Here is an 18922-nt window from a genome sequence, read left to right as displayed (position 1 = left end):
ATTTCCATGCCAGTCAGTGAGTTAATATTAACTTCCTGAAGCCAGTACCTCAGGAAGAACAATGGCACCAAACAGCCATCCTAGTCTTATCTGGTTCTCTTGGCGATACCAACCAGACCCAAACAGGAAGTGACACTGCTGTACTTCCTTGGCAGCAAATAACTTATAAAAGGTTTACCTTTACTGTAATGAGGAACAGTGGTGAGTCAAGAGGAACTATTTGTGTAACATTATTGTCCAGCTTTTATGGCGTGCGTTGTTTCCAGTCTGTGGCGTGTCAGTCAGGACAGTGGTGGAGTCGATAAGCAGACAGGAAAACAGCAGCACATGTGGAGGAATCAGATAGCACCTACAGTCTGTCCAACTGCTCTCACTCCAACTGCCTTTAACACTTATTTCTACTTTTAAGCATACAAATATAAAGATACTTTCAATTAGTCGTGCCACGATAATTACAATATCTCCTGTGTATGCAAACTCAAACAATATACAGCATTTTGGGGCTGAGTACTTACCGTGGGTACTTTTTTGCAGTTATGGGGAGAATTTTGCCATTTTTTAAGTAATATGATTTGAGCTGAAGAGGGTTGAATAAATATCTATGGCTAATTATTGGTTCTTTCTGCCATTTATCTGTTGCAGCTCAGGCTTTTTAATTGAATTCTGTTTTGAGTCAGAGGCATAAATTAGTTTCAGAATTATCGTTTATTGGAGTATATTTCTCTGTGGCTTTATATCACGCTTTTTGTGTTTAGTCTTTGTTTTTCAATTTTGGGCTAGTATTTGCTAGAAAATATTAGATATATGAGTACATTTAATGAAATTTGTCTAAAAATATTAGCCTAACTACATTTTTGATAGAGAAAACTCTTAAAACTCAGTACAGATTGCCACAATAATAAAAATGTTTCTCATTTGAATACTTGTTAGTGTGGTAGTTAGAATTTGTGTATCAGTTTGTTTGACATCCCAGCATGTGAACTAGCCTGAGTATACAGCGAGCCAGTGGTTACACATTAACCAACATTGATTGCAGCTTCCAGAGAATGTACTCTCTACAACGTGCCTTATTTCTACTGTTATTACTGCAAATGAATATATCTGTTTAAAACAACAATTTTATCTTGCATTTAGCAGAAAGCTGGAGCACTTTTGGCACATTTTATATTTGATATGAGATATGTGTTAGTTATGTATTGCCTAATGTGCGTATGCTGAACACATCTCCACTGAATAAATAATGTAACTCATATTTACTCCTGTTATAGGCTAAATTTTAAGAACTTTACATCATTTAAAAGAAAACAAATTTTTTTGTTAAACGTTAAGGTCCTATTACACAAAATTGACTTGTGTGAGTCATGTTATAATGCTGTTTCCTGATCTAAAACAATCCGTGTGTCATTCGTTCATTCGTTTTTCAATATAAAATCAAAAATAAGAAAATGAAAAAACATCTATTTTCTTCATTATTTGTCTCCAAAACCAAAATGAAAAAATGGATAACGATTTGTTTTTTCATTTTTCAATTTTGTGTTTAAATGAATAATGGAAAAAACGGATAACGGCCGTTTCCCGTTTTCCTTTTCCCGTTTCCGTGACTTAAACTGTGATGCTGGAGTGAGCCATGACTGAACCAGGACTAAACTGGTCTGGTCCTGGTCTCAATCCCGGTCTCAATCACAGTCTGGTCCCAGTCTGGTCCCAGGCTCAATCCCGGCCTCAGTCCCGATCTCAGTTCTGATCCTGTTCCCCGTCTCAGTCCTGGTTTAGTCCTGGTTCAGTCCTGGTTCTGGCATCTCAGTTTAAGTCATGGAAACAGGAAATGGCTGTTACCCGTTTTTTCCATCATTCATTTAAACACAAAATTGAAAAGTGAAAAAACAAATCATTATCTGTTTTTTTCATTTTGGTTTTGGAGACAAATAATGAAGAAAATAGTTGTTTTTTCATTTTCTTATTTTTGGTTTTATCATGAAAAACGAATGAACGAATGATACACCGATTAAAAACATATCGTGAGTTCTGTTTGTTTAATTCACACATGTTTGAATAAGACTGCATTATTACCCTGTCTACATCTCCAAAGCTCAAAATGCTCTGTTCCACCAGTAGTTTTCAAGTTAACAGCTACCATTAGCTTGTCCAGTAGAGATTAGAAAATCCAGGGCTGAAATTATCCAAATTATTGTAATAGAGGTGTGTAAGGTGAGTTTAAAAACACCATGGACTTTCTGTATATGTGAATGTACATGACATCACAAGATGGACAGCAGAAGCCTAGATATGCAGGATTTGTGTGCTAAATTTGTGTGAATCAAACCAAACTAAGGGTATGTTTTCGATGCAGACACAACATTATAACTTTGAAAATAGTGTAATATGGGCTGTTTAAATGCCAGATTTTCATCATTCTGAAACCAGTGGATATTAGTCAAGTATAGCAGACTAGCAGACAGCCATATGTGATCTCTGCTCTTCATGGTGGACTAAAAATATCAGCCACACTCTTCAGATCCACACCCAGGTTCTGTCTGGGCCCAGTATAGCTATTGCACCCTTCTAAGTATATCACCTTTTTGTCGGCAAGCCTAGACAGAGCTTTAAATAGCTCTGCCGCGCTATATTCACCACGACGCATTATGTAAGAGGATATGGAGCATAGAGGTCGGTTAGCCAGTGTGCCCAAAGCCTAAACTACAGCTAATGTGCATGTACCAGAGGCAAGAGGCCCATTGTCTCATCTCCACCCCCCTCTCACAGTCATGCGTGACCCCCGAGAACTCAACACTGCCCTGGGGTTAGTGTGTCGACTGTCAGGGGGAATCCTAGTGTGGAAAAACGTGAGTCACTGTGAACTGTGCAGGGGAAAGGGAAAGGGGGAAAGGGGGAGAGAGAAGGGGGAGAGGAGAGCGGGGAGAGGGCCGACCTACTGAATATAGCTGTTATGACATCAGCAAACAGACTGTGGTTGGACTATGCAAGCCTCAAGCAAAGTTGAGTCAGACTGGCAGACCTACTCATACACATAATGAGAGTAGGGCAATTTTACATGGCTATTACATGTATTACTAGGAGTGTGACGAGACAGAGTTTCTACAAGATGAGACACGGGATTGGGCCCATGAGAACGAGATTAGACAAGATTTTTACATACTTTCTAATATAAAATAAATAGTGCGATTAGGTACCAAAGTTCACTGCAAAACTAAAATCTGGCCAAGTTAAGATGACTTGAATTAAGATATTTTTATGAAGATTTGAGTAAATTTCACTTGACAAGTAAAATGATCTGCCAGTGGAAGAAGACTGACCAGTTAAGAGCAGAAAAGCAGGAACTCTTTGCACTTAAAATAAGAAACTAAATCTAATGTTGCTTGAATTAAGGAAAGCACATTTATTCCACTGGTAGATCATTTTACTTGTCAATTTAAATCTACTCAACTCAAATAAAGTAAAATGCTTTAATTTAAGTCATTTTAACTTACACAGATGTTGATTTTTGCAATGTTGGATTCAGAATTTGTATTTACTGTGTTTCCCACAGCGCTTTATAGTTAGGGTTTCCACCTTGGCAACAATTGCCCCCCCCCCAAACCTTGACTACATCCCTTCAAACCACGTGAATCCTTGCAAAACTACGGTTGTCACGCCCCTGCCCTCACTTTTGCCAATTTCACCTATTTTTTGCAGGAAACACTTTATTTACTACGGCTTCATTTTACGTCAATTGAATCCATCATAATTCTGCATTATTTGTGTTTTATCTGTATAATCCAGATAACAATTATGAAAATATGACTATGCTTATTTAATACCATCTTTAGGTGAAATACACAATTCCAGTAGTCTCATCTGTTTTTGTTTTGTTTTTTATCAAATGGTAGCTGCAGAATAAAGACAAATATGTAAACGTTACTCAAACTTTTAATTAAAACCGGATGTGAACTAAAAGAGTCTGGTCATACTGAAGCCAATCTCAGGTAATCCTAATACCTTTGAAGGCATTATACAAAGTGAATGAGACTCATGGAAACCTATAGAGCATACTAATCTAAATCGTTATAGATTAGCTCTGGTTTCCTGCTCTGTAGAACTGTAGACAGACCAGTTAATCATTGAACAATGTTACATACATGCTCATGGCCACATGCTGTTCTCTACTAAAATACTACTAAAACCACATACTTCTTCACACCATAGCGTATTAGGTTAATTGTTGTATATTGTGCTGTATAAAATAAAGCTGGTTCTCCTTTGCACATTACTAAATAGTATGAGTTTTATGATAACCTTGTAGTTGGATGTATATAAACATAATTTGTTCATGTTTTACAATATGAGGTGAGTTTGAGGTAATGTCACTCTGGACTTCAATAGTGAAAATGCTTTAAAGGTCTTATAGTAAACAAAACTTACTCTTGAATTGAATGTTGTTACCTCATCAAAAACCTACTTGGAGTTGTGTTTTGTTTCATTCACATGTTTGAGTAAAGCTTTATGAGTAGTCTGTCTACTTATTCAAAGTTCACATTTCTTTACGTTTTACAGAAACAAAACTTAAAACTGCATTCCTAATTTGCATAAACTATTAGTGCAAAAAAAAAAAAAAAAGCCAAAACAAAAAACAGCTCGCTCCTTGTTCCCTGATGCTGCTAGCTTCTGTTGAACTTAAAAAGGACATGACTCAGTGGAATATGTGTGTTCTTTCTGTGACAGAGGGGTGTTCTGCTGTTCTGTGCTTCTGTTGTGTTGGAGATGGTTCACGTTAAACTTTTCAGAGATTGTACATCTGCAGGTCATACGCATAGGCCACATATATGAATGGACGTATATTCTAGCCCCCTAGCATTGTGGTGGTGAATTACTTCGCAGCACGCAGGCCATACATAAAAAACAACGGCGTCAAGGTGACAGAGTGACAGTTGAGTCGACGTAAAACTATACTTCACCCTTTACACATGGCATCACAAGGTGGAAAATGTATTTTGTGTTTGAGAAAAAAGCGCAGCATGTTAAACATATGTGCATGATACAAAACACAACTCCAAGTATGTTTATGATGAGGAAACAACATTATAACAGAGCAGAAAATAGTGTGATATGGGCTCTTTAAAGATTCCAGTTGGAGGACTGTGCTCCAGAGGAATACATTCTCCTCTTGTTAAATTTTGGGGTTATTGGCCGGTCATGAAGCAACAGGAGTGCAGGCACTGTCATCTTTGTTCTGCTCTCGTTTGAAATAAGCAGCCTCACGGTGCGCTGCTGCTGATGCTGAATTGGCTGGATTAGGGTTTACGCTTGGTATAACTATGATCTGGTGTAACTATGACATGCATGATTAGCTGTAATCTGCACTCACAGGCAACACAGCTGTCACATTCAGCACTCATCCAAATCAGAGGGAGGCCTAGGCGTGCGTGGAGGTTTGGGAGCCGAGCAGACCCGTTAGCCAGATCCCTGTTGAGTTGTTGGATGATTGAAGAAGCACATTCTAAAGACTAGTTCAAGTTCACATAGAAGGAAGACGGGAAGGAGGCTGATAGTGCAGTATCAGGCCAGCTCACACTCGCCCAAATCCCAGATTAAAGGCCCCCGCCCCCTGCTGCCGCTGCACTCGCTCTGTCTAACCTAGTAACACACACAGCAGCCTCTTTCACTTGTGGCACAGACTGGATTACTGAGGCACTGTCGGAGCAGGCTGCCCCCACAATGGTGAGGTAGGACACCTTTTTCACCTTGTTGTGTATTTTTGAACCCTCTTTACTGATACTGAACGCATATATTTTAATAAACAACTTCAGTTTCAATTTGAATACTCTTCACTGTTACTTTTTGATACTAGAATATTGCCTGTAGCCTTTATACAAGAACTATGAGCTGTGAACTGTGAGCCAGGCTGCTCAGATGTGCCTCTGTGCTGTCTGCTTTGAGCATTGTCTCCTGTTAAACCAACTGTCACTTTCCTTCATTAGTATTCATTAGTTCCAGTATAACTTTAAAGTGTGTAATAATAGACAAACAAACTGTGACTACAGCTTCTGAACAGGTGTACTTTTTATTAGTACTAAAACAGCCCCTACTTCCCATCTCCTCATATATCTATACAAGCAGAAGGCATACAACTGGGCATGGGATACTAACCTCTGTTGCCCATACTGTCACTGATTGTTGCGCAGTGACATTTCTGACACATTTCACTTATTTATATGTCCTTAACCTAAAATGGTAAGGTTCTCAGTAACCATTTAATACCTCATCTGCTGTATATAGAGTTACTAACACATGGAACTGATATGAGGGGAATTGCAGTGTCTCATTTGATTTCATCACACTCATTAGGACCAATCGAGTGTGAGAAAAAGACTAGAGGCTGTGAAGTTCAACAGAGACTTTTGCTTTTGTAAAATATTATGTACAGGGGACAAGTCCTGTGTTTTAAAGGTGCACTGTAACTTTTCGGGAGAGGGTCCGCAACTGGTTTATCGTCATGGAGATGTTAATACTTTGTTGTTGTTGTTTTTTTTGTCCACAGTTGTCCACAGTATGGTCTTGCATTGATTAAAGTACAGATGTTAATTATTGCAGTGTTAATTCCACAGCTTTTACATAATTTGTTAAAATAACAGGGAAAAAGACAACAGAATATGCCCTGTATTATAATGTAAAAATACAAAAATATCATGAGCTTCCCTTATTTGAAAGACCATGCATTATTTTTTTGTTCAAAATGAGAAAAAAATACTACAACTGCTCCAATTTGGTTTTGTTGTTTTAGGAAAACACTTTGGAAACTGTCTGTTTACAAAATGTGCTCCATCAATAAAATGGAGTGGATTTATAAAATGAGTGTCACTATCTAGACACTTATTTAATCTGAAACCCAATTTCATGATTTGGTGTTTGTCCTACTGTTGAAATAAATTGCTGTAAGCCTCAGTAGGTCTGTGATGAAGGATTATATGGGATTTGTGACATAAGGCACTTTTGCTGCGCTGTTGTGTTATATTGTTTTTCCATATGAATCTGTGCTGGATTAAAAACAATGCCACACAAGTAATCTGACCACACCAGCTGACATCCATGATCTGTCAGCCTTCTGCACTACCCACAATGCACCTGGACATGCCCACATTTCCTGGGATAGAGCCTTTAGAAATGATCATTGTTGGAGTCTGCCTTGATATCCACTAAATTGCATGGTACCACAAATGATAATGCTGCTCTTGTTCCATTTCACTGGACCGATAGACAATGTTTCCCATAGGTTTATACTAAGACTGTGGTGGCACAAGCGATCCATGTTTGAATCATTTTATTTAAATTTATAAAAATTTTGTTGTATAAATGTCATTTATTGCCTCTACTGAACAAAAAAGCATGGATTACATATTAAAAAATGTTACTTCTGTGTTTATGACAATACATACAAGCATATTTTTTATGTAGGCCTATATATATTTTTAATGTTTTTTCCAGGTAGTTTTTTTTTTTTTTTTTTTAGCTTACTAAGGTTTAAGAAGAAAATTCAGTTTGAAAGTGGTCCCCATGTAAACAGATTAGTGAGACTGTAAACAGAGATATCACTTGTTATCCCCAAAGAAGGACTTGTAAAAGTTTCATTGTAAAGTAAATATATGGTTAATGATTTTCAGTTCTAGTTAAAATTGGATTACTTACCTCAAGTGAGATTCGCTCTGTGTTGTCTAATTATTAAATGTCCTTCATTATACAAAATTGACTCTTGTGAGAGCTATAAGCCGTGTTATAATGCTATTACCTAGTCAAAAACATACCTGGATTTGCATTTTGTTTCACTCACACATGTTTAAGTAATCCTTTATTGTTAGTCTGTCTACATCTCCAAAGCTCAAAACACTCTGTTCTAGTTTAAGGTGTTACGAAGAGGGAGTTTTCAAGTTAACAGCTCCTTTTGTTTGGTAGAGATGAGCACTTTCAGGGCTGAAATTATCCAAATGCTTCTAGTGACGTTTATAAACACAGTGGAGCACTTCCTGTATTACCACATGACCTCATAAGGTGGACCAGAGTGTTTTCTGTTTGAGAGAAGGATTCAGCCTAAATATTCAGGATTTGTGTGTTAAACATGTGTGAATGGAAAAGGGCTGGGTATCATTAAGAATTTGCCGATACGATACATACTTCGATACACAGACCACGATACCTTACATCACAGGAAGGACCAAGTCTTGGATTTGCAATTCTCAAGTAAATCTCAAGTCTTTGACCTCAAGTCCGAGTCAAGTCCCAAGTCAAATACAGGCAAGTCCAAGTCAAGTCCAAGTTGTCTGCTTTGAGCTTCAAGTCATTTCAAGTTTTTAAACCAAAGTACCAAAAATATATCTTAGATTTTTGCAATTTGTATGAATTTTAAGAGAAATTGTACTTAAAATCATAGTATATTTATATATGAGCATTTATAGAGTATATAAGAGTTGGAGAAATTAATTTAGTGAGTCTTAGTGTGAATAATCATGGTCAGAATAGAAAGAATTCAGATTTAAAAGTGCTTCTCAAGTCTGGTCAAGTCACAGGTCTCAAGTCCAAGTCAAGTGCCAAGTGACTGACCTTCAAGTCCCAAGTCGTAGTCCATTTTATCAAGTCAAGTCTCAAGTCCTAAAAATAGTGACTCGAGTGCAAGTCATAACTTGCAAGTCCCCACCTCTGTCTTACATATCTCGATCCAGTGTAGTTTTGGTTTGATTCGATATATTTCAAGTCAATTTGATACTGTTCAATAAAAAATAAAGGGTAAATTATGGCTGTGATACTAAAAGTCTTTGTTAAACCATTCCTTGTGCAAAGTTCATATGAAACACACTCATTTTAATCATTAAAACAGTGAAAATATCAGATGTGTTGCATAAATGAGTTTAATCCCTCTGAAAAATTATTTAGTACAATATACCAAAAAATACTCTTGGCGATTATATCAAATAATTTCCCTTGTGGATCAATAAAGTTTGTCAAGTCTAAGTCTATATCGATACAGCAGCCCACGATATCATTGTTTTTGATGAGGAAACATTATAACATATATCAGGAAATAGCTAAAATGGGCTGTTTAAAGCAGGAAGACGGGATAGTGAGGCTACCACAGAGCAGACACCTGACCTAGACGACATAGACTTTGCCCTTTTCACCCCCACCCCCGTTAGTCCAGCACCCACAACCCCCAACAGATTAGACCATAATAAAATATAACCAGCACAAGAGGATTAGTTACAAATACATGTTCAGCTCTGAAGCAGGACTGTGTGGAAACGGCTGCTTCCGTGCAAGGCGTTTCAGGACCTCAAAGACGGCTTAGACAAAAGACAAAAAATCAGTTATACAGTAAAATGCATCTTGTAAAATTAATCATATTCGTGTAATAGTTTTCATTTGTTGACATTCACTGTACAGTAATTCCCTGAAATCTGCATCTGACGCGCCAACTCAAAATTTGTTGCGTTGTCTATTCACATTGTTCGGGAAGTTGCCACGACTATATCCATTCTTCCTGTTGTGTCCACTGGCTTTGATGATTGTAGTTCCCATAAACCTGGAACACTTTACACAAATCAGTCAACTTTAAATAATGTTTAAGTGACAAGACTTTTCGTTAAAATAATTGGGATTCCCCGAAGTACCAATGAATGTAGGTCAGTAACAGTCAGAAGTAAAAGTGGTAGTAGTAGTATTAGACATAGTCATTAGACAGTACAGCCATTGCTTCTATTTAAAATTCTCAGTAACTTTATATTTTCAAATAAAAGTTAGACTGGCGGTTTTATGACCCTAACTAACACCGTGGTGGCAGTTCTCTGTATAGACAAATTTAGTCATTGGCTTCTTTACCTTCTCTAAAAGTCACTGTGGTCAAAGGTGAAAGCGTCTTAGACCATGTTTGACACTGTTCCTAGAAAGCTCCGGGGGAGGGAGCTTAAGAGCACCATTCAGAATATTTTCCATATTACTCAAAAAATGTATAGATAGATAATAATTACCTCCGCCAAGGAGGTTATGTTTTTGCCGGCGTTTGTCTGTTTGTTTGTTTGTTTGTTTGTTTGTCTGTTAGCAACATAACTCAAAAAGTTATGGACCGATTTTGATGAAATTTTCAGGATTTGTTGGAAATGTGAAAAGGAAGAACTGATTTCATTTTGGGGGTGATCCGGAAGAAATCCTGGATTCTGGATCACTTTGAAATTTTAGTTAACATTGTGGTAAATGGGGCCAAACATTTTGTTTCTCAATATCTCGGTTAATTATTGACCAAACTCCATGAAATTTGACTCAGGGATGGACAATGGGATCCTCTTTCATATTCCAAAGGCTGATCCGGATCTGATCCAGAAGACTGATTTTATCGCAATTTATATAAAAAATGGGGGTAGTCCTTGGCCGAGGTCTGCGCTCTCTGAGTGCTTTTCTAGTTGATACTAAAACCATTCTTTCTGTGAGTGGAGTTGCCTCTCCACAGACCTGATCTGGCATCTGTCCTGGTGGTGTGTCACATTAGCACATGTGGAATAAAATAAAAATATAAACCTCCACCACAAAAGCTGCATGGTGCACCTTTAAGTTTTTCTAGGGCTGTGACACTAATCTGATTTAATCAAGATTGAGATTCAGTGCTTTCTAATCAATTATATGTTTGGGTCTTTTTAATCGAAACATCTACAGCCAGTCCTCTGTCAGTCAAAGCAGAGTTCAGACTAAAAATTGACTATTTCTTATGTTAAATGGTGATGATTAAAGTCTGTCGTGTTTGTTTAAGTTTAGGAAATGAATGCTGAAAAGAATATTTATTTGATATTATAAGACAAAATAGAATTGAATCACAATTCAAAATATACAGTATATAAAAATTAGAACATATTTGCCAGCTAGATGTTTTTTTTTCTGTTAGATTTCTATTATCTGTGGCTTGCATAATATCTTTCCTAGTTTGCCTTACCCCTGCTGCCCCAGCCTGTTGCCTCTAGCCTGTGTGTAATGTGGATTAGCCCTGAGACTGCAGTAGTTGGGGCAGGTTTAACCCACTGATCCCAGCTTACATGTGAGCTCTAATCCACACAGCTGACATGTTGCCATTCAACAGAGCCTCCACTTAGTGACGTGTACATTCAATACTACACGCTTCATATCAGAGGAATTGTTCCATGAACCATGGCAGCGGTGTAAACTGCTTTTTTTTTGTTTTTGTTGTAACTTCTTCTGATGAATACTACATGCTAATAATATAATCATTATTTCAGTTTTTTCTAAATATTTTTTTTAAATGCACTAAAATTATGCCAACACAGATTTTTTAACATTATAGAGAATTAAAAAACATTCTGTAAACTCCTCCATTTTGTCCTGACACAAACCTTTGAATGTAAACTGCAGATGTTGGGTGTTTTGGAGTCGAACTGTCCCCAGTGCAATACACTGTTTATCATTGAGTATTCTCTTAAAGAGACACTGCATGTTTTTTGTTTGTTTGTTTAGACATAAAAAGATGTTTTGAATTTGATTTGTTCTTATTTGTAAAAGTAAATATGGCTGTCTCAGATAAGAGATGTCAAACATAGAGGAGTATACACGCAGTGGTCAACAAGATGAGGATGCAATAAATATTTATCCACCAAGCAAACATTAGAAGGCAAACCTTGTGTAAGGTTTTTTCTTATGAACAATTGTAAAATCTAAAAAGTAAAAAAGGGAAAAATACAAAGTTTCACTCGGTATTAGTTATGTTGTTGGCAATATACATACAATATGAACTGTTGGAAGATTGCTATGAAAATAAAAATTTTGGTGGTATAAAAATAAGAATGTTTTTACACCAATTTCACTAATAGTGTCAGGTACAGGCAAAGAATAAATAAACAAACTAATTACTTTTCTTCTCTAGATCTTTTTCTTCTCTAGGCACTTGTAGGTGCACATACACACCCTTAGTAAAATGCTAAATAAAAATCAAAGTTTTAACTTTGCTAAAGCATTTTTAGTCAATGAGGATAACACGTTTCATCCTTATTGAATAACATATTTATAAATTTTCTGGCTAATCTTCTGTAACCTTGTTGTTAAACCTCAGGCTTATCACTACAGAAAAGAAACCTTGCATCGGTATCAGTCATTATAGCTGCTACAGTGGGCTGATCCATTCCACCTTGAGAAGTCCATGTGTGAAAGTCAGACGGGCTAATTGTGGTGCGTTCATTAAAGTGAACCTCCAAAGCCTGCTTAAGTCTGCATTACAGAGGAGGAGTCTCTCAGCAGGAAGCCATGTTTGTTCAGTGCCACTTGCAAATCCACTTGCTACAGGGGGATCAGTGGCTTCTCACACAGATGCACATTCAGAAATGCTGAATAAAGCATACTTTTATTATTTAGATAATGGCATTAAAGTCTGCCTTCTGTGAGAAATCATACTGTTGACCCTAAGGTTACAGTAACTTTGTTTTTAAACAAATTGTTGACTTGCTGCAGTGGGGTAAATAGACTCCTCTCCAGATTTCCATGTTGTGCCTCAGGTGAACAGCCTTTTGTGCTTCTGTTAGTAAGGAAGCCAAAGCAGACAGAGGGAGAGCATGTAAACTTCCCAAAAACTTCCATAAATGTCATAAAAAGCTCATAAAAAGCTTTATGTTGTATGCAGGAGTCCTAACCACGATTTGCCCAACAATCACTGATCTCCTGATTTTGTATTTTTAAAACTGTTATTTAGTTGAAACACATAAATGGACAGTTAAAGTAAATGCAGTATTTCCAACACTGATCTTATATTTGTCCTTCTCTTCTTCTTGTCTCAGGTGGTTCCACCCAAACATCACAGGACTGGAGGCGGAGCAGCTCCTGTTGACTCGGGGTGTCCACGGTAGTTTCCTGGCCCGACCCAGCAAGAGCAACCCGGGGGACTTCACCCTCTCGGTCAGGTGGGTCCTCGTGCAGTTCCGAGTTCTGCTCTGAAAACAAACACCTTGTGAAATGACTAGTACTTCTCCATGTCTGACACTGGCTGATATCCACTCTACGCTGAGATGCCCTTAATATTTCTTGTATAACCTTGTGTTCATTGGGAGTAAAAAGAGCTGTTCAAACACAGTGCACAGATGGCAGCAAACAAACTGAATACGAAGAGTTCTTCCAATTTCCTTTTTGAGATGTGTTGAAATTAGGCATGCACCGAACCAGCTTTTACTGTTCTGATACCGATGTTGATGTCTTTAAGTATCTGCCGAGACCCGATACTTGCCACAATACTAGGGCAGACGCTGAAAATGTATTTTCTTTAAACACAAGCAGCAAAGGGAAAAAAAGACCCACATGTGATTTGTAGCTACAGAACTGCTTTGTAAAAATACAAGTTTAATATTTTGAGATGTTTTGGGTCAATAAATCATTTTATTACACCCATTTTAGACCAAAATGGGATATCGGCTGAACCAATATTTTGGAAGTTGATATCTGATCCACCAAAATGTCAGTACCGGCACTGATATACGATACCAGTACCTAGGTGAAATGTAGTTATTGAAGTATTGTTGCTGTTATTTTCATCGTCATTGTGTTTACATTAACATATAACATATTCATTTATTTATTAATTCTCAGCAACTCTTGACCTCTGAGAAAGTTTCGGCCTGGTACTTCTCACTGATAAGAGGGATGTTACAGTTCTGTGTGGGATGGGTCTTTTCTGAAATAACTCTATGCCAAATCATTTACATTTTAACAGCTTACCCTGGCCAGCTGGAATGGGTTTCTCCAGTCCCTTTCAATCCCCAGGTATAAAAGCACAAAAATATATGAATGATTATTAAGTCTGATACAAAAAGTCAGCTGGTTTTCGACAGGGTGAATGACCTCCCAGTTAATTCTTACATTATATTGCCTGCAGTTATTTTAAAATTAATTTAAAATGTTCAGTGTACAGAGGTGTAGGTGGGTAGAGAAGACAAAAATATCCAAGAAGTCTCAAGTTAGAGTAAAAAAGTATATGGAATAAATACAACTGAAGTGTAAGTGTCAGGGCATGAAATTTCATATTGTCAAAAGCTTTTGTTTCTTGTACATTTACAGTGGGAAAAGTAACCGAAACCTTTACTATAAAAAAATAATAAAAATATTACTCAAGTAGGACTTAAAGTATGTTGCTAGAAAAGTACTCTGAAAAGTATGATTTCTTTCAGTTACTCATATAAACGTGAGTACCACCCACCTCTGTGCCTTTTGCTTGTGCATATGTTCGAGAGGGTCCCACCGCAGATGTGTTGTCATCTGTTTTCATTATTTCATTTTCAGTTTGAAAGCGATGCTGGGTCCTTAAGATATAATGTTGTGTAATGCACAGCCAGGCCTTGACTTGGGCCTGTGGTTTTTGTGGTGAGTGTCATAAATCACTCTCTCCACAAGAAGACGGGTGAGCCTGATGCAGCCACAGTCGCCCGTCCACAAAACCATAAGTACACAACAGGGAGGTCAACTGGGCAGGCAGGTCTGCTTCTTCACAATATTACGAAGAGGCTGAATGTGAAGGAACTCGTATAAAATGTTTCAAAGAACAAACTGTTCTTGTGCAAAGCTACAGACACAAGGAGTGGAACGGTTATGAGTGTATGCTTCCATAGCGAGGTCATTCACTATAAGATGCAGAGAAAGGTCTATCTCTGTGTTTATGGTTGCATTAATACAGTTATTTTTCATTTATTTTTTATTATGCCAAATGAATAACATTACTGATAAACCATTCACAGTTTGTCCTACTTGCTTTTAGAAAATGTAATGTTGAAGTTGTTATATAAGTCTATGCTTTTATTGAATATAAAAGCATCATCTTTTTAAACTTAACTATAGTTTTATAGAGTTTCAGCATAGAAACAAGTAATATAATAAATAACAGACAACAAAAGATTTGAAAATAAAGTGTACCAAGAAGATAAGGAAGAAAGAAAGAAAGAGAGAGAGAAAATAACGAATGTGTCTGTAGCTTAATTAACCCTACATCTTTGTTGCTCCAAAAGACCATATTCAAGGCATTGAAGTCTTGTGCTCATAGTTTTATTTTCAAAATTCAACACTACTTGTGTGCACTAACATATAAGCAAATATTCAGAGTTGCCGATTCAAGAAATGCAACGTTTTGCCCATGTTTAAGCAAAAGCCGCATTTACAGTGAGCGTGCATGTTCCATTCATTAACTTGTTGGCTGTCTGCCCAGGAATCAAACCCACAACCTCCAAGTGCTATTATGAGCTTATATACAGCGTATCTGCTATGAAAAGTACTGCTTTCTGCACACAGTTGCCCAAATGGCGTTAGTGGGTGTGCATGAGTTAGTCACATGTTGAGCCTTTTCCTCCATAGCCTGTGCCCCTAACAGCACACGCACAGACAGCCACAGCATCCGGCGTCTCAGGAAACTACACCAAAGACGGGGGAAAATTACAATTATTATCTGCCCTGGTTTGTACTCTGCCAATGCTCCTCTATTTATACACACAAATAGGCCTGTCACCATAAATACTGTATTGACTTATCTTCAGTGATGGGAAGAATATTTAGAAAATGTATTTAGTTACAGAATACTGAATACCTGCATTAAAATGTATTTCATAATGTATTCTGATACATGGGCCAATCAGAATACTGTATTCTGAATACTTAGAGTACTTTTACATGGAGTTGCACTTAAATTATAGTGTCAAAATGTAACATAGTATTAAAACAGCTTTATGTTTGTTTCACTGTTTGTTACACATTTATCACTAACTGGACAAGACCACAAGAGCTGTGTTTTATATTTTTCTCACTAAATTACATGAGCAAATAATATAATGTATTCCTTTGATTTTAGAAAAGTAACTATTCTTAATACCACCAAAAAAGTAACTGTACCATATTACAGTTACTCAAAATTAGTATTCTCAGTACATGTATTCAGTTACTTCCCAACACTGCTTATCGTTCAGTACTGGACAGATGGAACAGTCATTTTCGGGGACTTACTTTTTGTAATGGAAACTTGGTAAGACTTTATTTTAGGGTAAACTTTTTTAACATTTAACTACCCATTAATTAGCATAGTTATAAATGGTTAATTTGTCATTAATTAGTATTTACTCATCCCTTATTAATGTCTAATTCCCCATAAGCTTATTCCGCTATTAGTTAGACATTTACAAACACTTTCCTATTAATACACTCATTATTACTTCTTATTAATATGATAGTAGATCATTTTTGTCCATGAATTATGATTCTAATAAGCTTTTGGCGTGAATAAGTAAAAACTACATTTCTTATGGTACTAGTCCTTAACAACACTAGCTCATTAAAATCATTTTAATAAAAAATTAATATACAAAAATGGCCTAGTGTCATTAATAAACAGTAATAAGGAGTGTTTGTAAATGTCTAACTAATAGCAGAATAAGGAAATGGGAATCAGACATTAATAAGGGCTGAATAAATACTAATTAATGACAAATTAATGATTTACAAATATGCTAACTAGTGGGTAGTTAGATGTTAGTAAGTGTACCCTAAAATACCAGAGACTTTTAATTTTTAATTTTTTTTCTGTATTATAATACGTTTTGAGCTTTAGAAGGTTGAATTAATCACTTCCATGACTCATTACAGATGCGAACTAAGCACTTAAGTCTGTCACTTAATTATTGCAGTGCATATTTTTTGTACATAATTGCTTATTGTGACAGGCCTACCCATAAACATGTCATAGGTTTCAGCTAGAGATGCACCAATCCAAATATATGGGATGGAAATATAAGTTGATGTAATAACACTGCCTACTGGTTTTATCTGGGCTAAAAAGTCTCATAGTGTTTCAACTTTTGTTTATAGAAAGTTCTATATGTACTTGAGAGTTAGATAACAAATACATATCACATTTTATCAGTCTTTTGTGTTTTTTTATTTTTGTACAAACCCTAACCCTATTATCAGTTGATATCTGGGATCAGCAGGTACTTAAAGCTGTATTATCGAAATCGGTATTGGAACCGCAAAAGCTGGATCTGTGCATCTCTGGTTTCATTCTAATCTCTACAAAATGGAGGTGGTTGGAAAAGCTGGGTGCCAAATAAAGTCATAGGAAATAATTACTTCATTTTGCTCTATCTTCTCTACAGAGGCTATTCATGGTTGAGCTTTTTATCATGGCAGTAACTCATTCTGTATGGTTGTCATGGGTTACAAACATGGGCAGGCTTATCATAGAGCAGAGGATGTTAATTACGCCGGTCATTAGCTAGGTTTCATCTTACTGAGGCCATTATGGGAGCTATCAGCTGTGAGGAGCTAATGCATAGAGAGACTGCTGTCTGCCAGTTTCTGTCTTATCTCCTTCTCCCTGGCCTCTCTCCAGCACCTTTCTTCTCGAGGAGGGCATCTGGATGGTTATTTGTATGGGTGTGCAAAAATATCAGAATATCGATGTATTATAATACTAAATTTATATCAAATTTAGTATCAGGATATATCAAATTTATAGCAGCGTTATCATGGGCTGCTGAATAGATTTATCATCAAGAGAACTAAATTATCATTGTGAAATAGAACTCCAGACCTGTATTGTCAGGAAAATTTCCAGAATCAAATTATCCCACTTTATTCTAGAAAATATTTAGTTTGTCAAATGTAGTTCTAAATAAGGGCTAACCTGAAAGATAAAATGGTGATGAAAACTGACTCCACTGTAGATCTGGGTGATATGGCCAAAAATAAAATCTCTAAACTTTTTTTGCAAACACTGAACTATTTTAATTTATTTTAACTGAAGTCAGAGCTGGGACTGCTTGTCTTTTAAACAGAGGAAGCTTTTTACATTTTCATTACATTTGCATAGATATTGAATTGTAATTGTACAATTGCCCGTTTGTCAATTTGAAAGTCAGGAGTAAACTGTAAACTGTTTCTTAATAATTCTCAAGATTTTGTAATTTTTCTAAATCTTTATTATTAAAAACCTGAATTAAAAACTGAATAAATTACTTAGCTCTGCTCCAGGGAGCCGAAGAGTGTCCCTTGCATGCCAACCAACTTATTTTATTTCTTTACAAATTGTACAACATAATAAAAAAACATTAGAATTGCTGCTGGTGAGTTTTCTTCTTTTAATATGTCAGCCATCATGAAAATGTAATTGTCCACGACCCCAAGGTTGACTTCTGTCGGTCCTGAAGCGCCAAGAGATCTTTTATATATGAATTATGGATATCCTGTATAAAGTATTTATTTCAGTATCATTTCTTTCAAAGTGAGTCAAATACATCATATACACATACTGCAGAAGATATTTTAAAAAATTCAACATCTACCATAGAAGCTCTTGTTTTTGAGATCTTTAAAGTTGGAGACACTAATGAGCACATTTTGAGAGGTCTGAAATGTACTTAGTTCTGGGTTCTGTGTCGAAGAAGTTGAAAAGCAGATAGTTTGTGCAGAAGGAGGAGCAATCAGGTCAAGTTTATAATATCATTCCTCATGCTCTTTATAGTCCCTAAAGACATGGAGTGAGTTAGAGGAGGCTCTTAAGAGAGAACTTTGCAGACCATATTAGTGCTCATAGCTAATGCATTTTATCCTGTTATATATATATATATATTTATACACACTAGCCTGGCTTTGCTCAGAAATGTTTCCTTTGCTATACTATTTATAGGTCAAAAAATAGTCTGTTCGCTGTCAAAGTGGTGAATGCTACATTATCACATCTCCATGCCCAAAATGAGAATGTACATTAGTTAGTTTTGATAGTTTTAGGATTCCTTAGTATCAGATTTTTTTATACTTTTTGATACTTTGACAACCCTATCTATGTATCTATCTAGTTAACATGTAAAAATTGCAAAATTGTCTCAAACAGATAGCACCAAACAGCTGATTCATAGGATTGCTCTCA

At 36.5% G+C, this 18922-nt stretch overlaps 1 protein-coding gene across 2 annotated transcripts in view; it reads left to right on the top strand.

Moving 5' to 3' along the window:
* Positions 1-18922, top strand: part of ptpn11b (protein tyrosine phosphatase non-receptor type 11b) — a 51301-nt gene that overhangs the window by 4187 nt on the left and 28192 nt on the right. Inside the window, exons 1-2 of one of the 2 annotated variants that reach the window (XM_055165562.1) lie at positions 5503-5720; positions 12810-12932. In XM_055165562.1, the coding sequence (XP_055021537.1) occupies positions 5713-5720; positions 12810-12932 (131 nt within the window). In that variant the 5' untranslated portion in view covers positions 5503-5712. Of the gene's footprint in view, positions 1-5502; positions 5721-12809; positions 12933-18922 lie in introns of those variants that run through there. The other variant, XM_020922341.2, reaches the window with a different exon arrangement.

Source organism: Boleophthalmus pectinirostris, unplaced genomic scaffold, assembly GCF_026225935.1.
Source record: "Boleophthalmus pectinirostris isolate CB_2022bp ecotype Guang Dong unplaced genomic scaffold, ASM2622593v1 HiC_scaffold_8, whole genome shotgun sequence".
Lineage (NCBI taxonomy): Eukaryota > Metazoa > Chordata > Actinopteri > Gobiiformes > Gobiidae > Boleophthalmus > Boleophthalmus pectinirostris.
The sequence above is the reverse complement of the archived record's forward strand: the minus strand, read 5'-3'. Positions and strand labels throughout refer to the sequence as shown.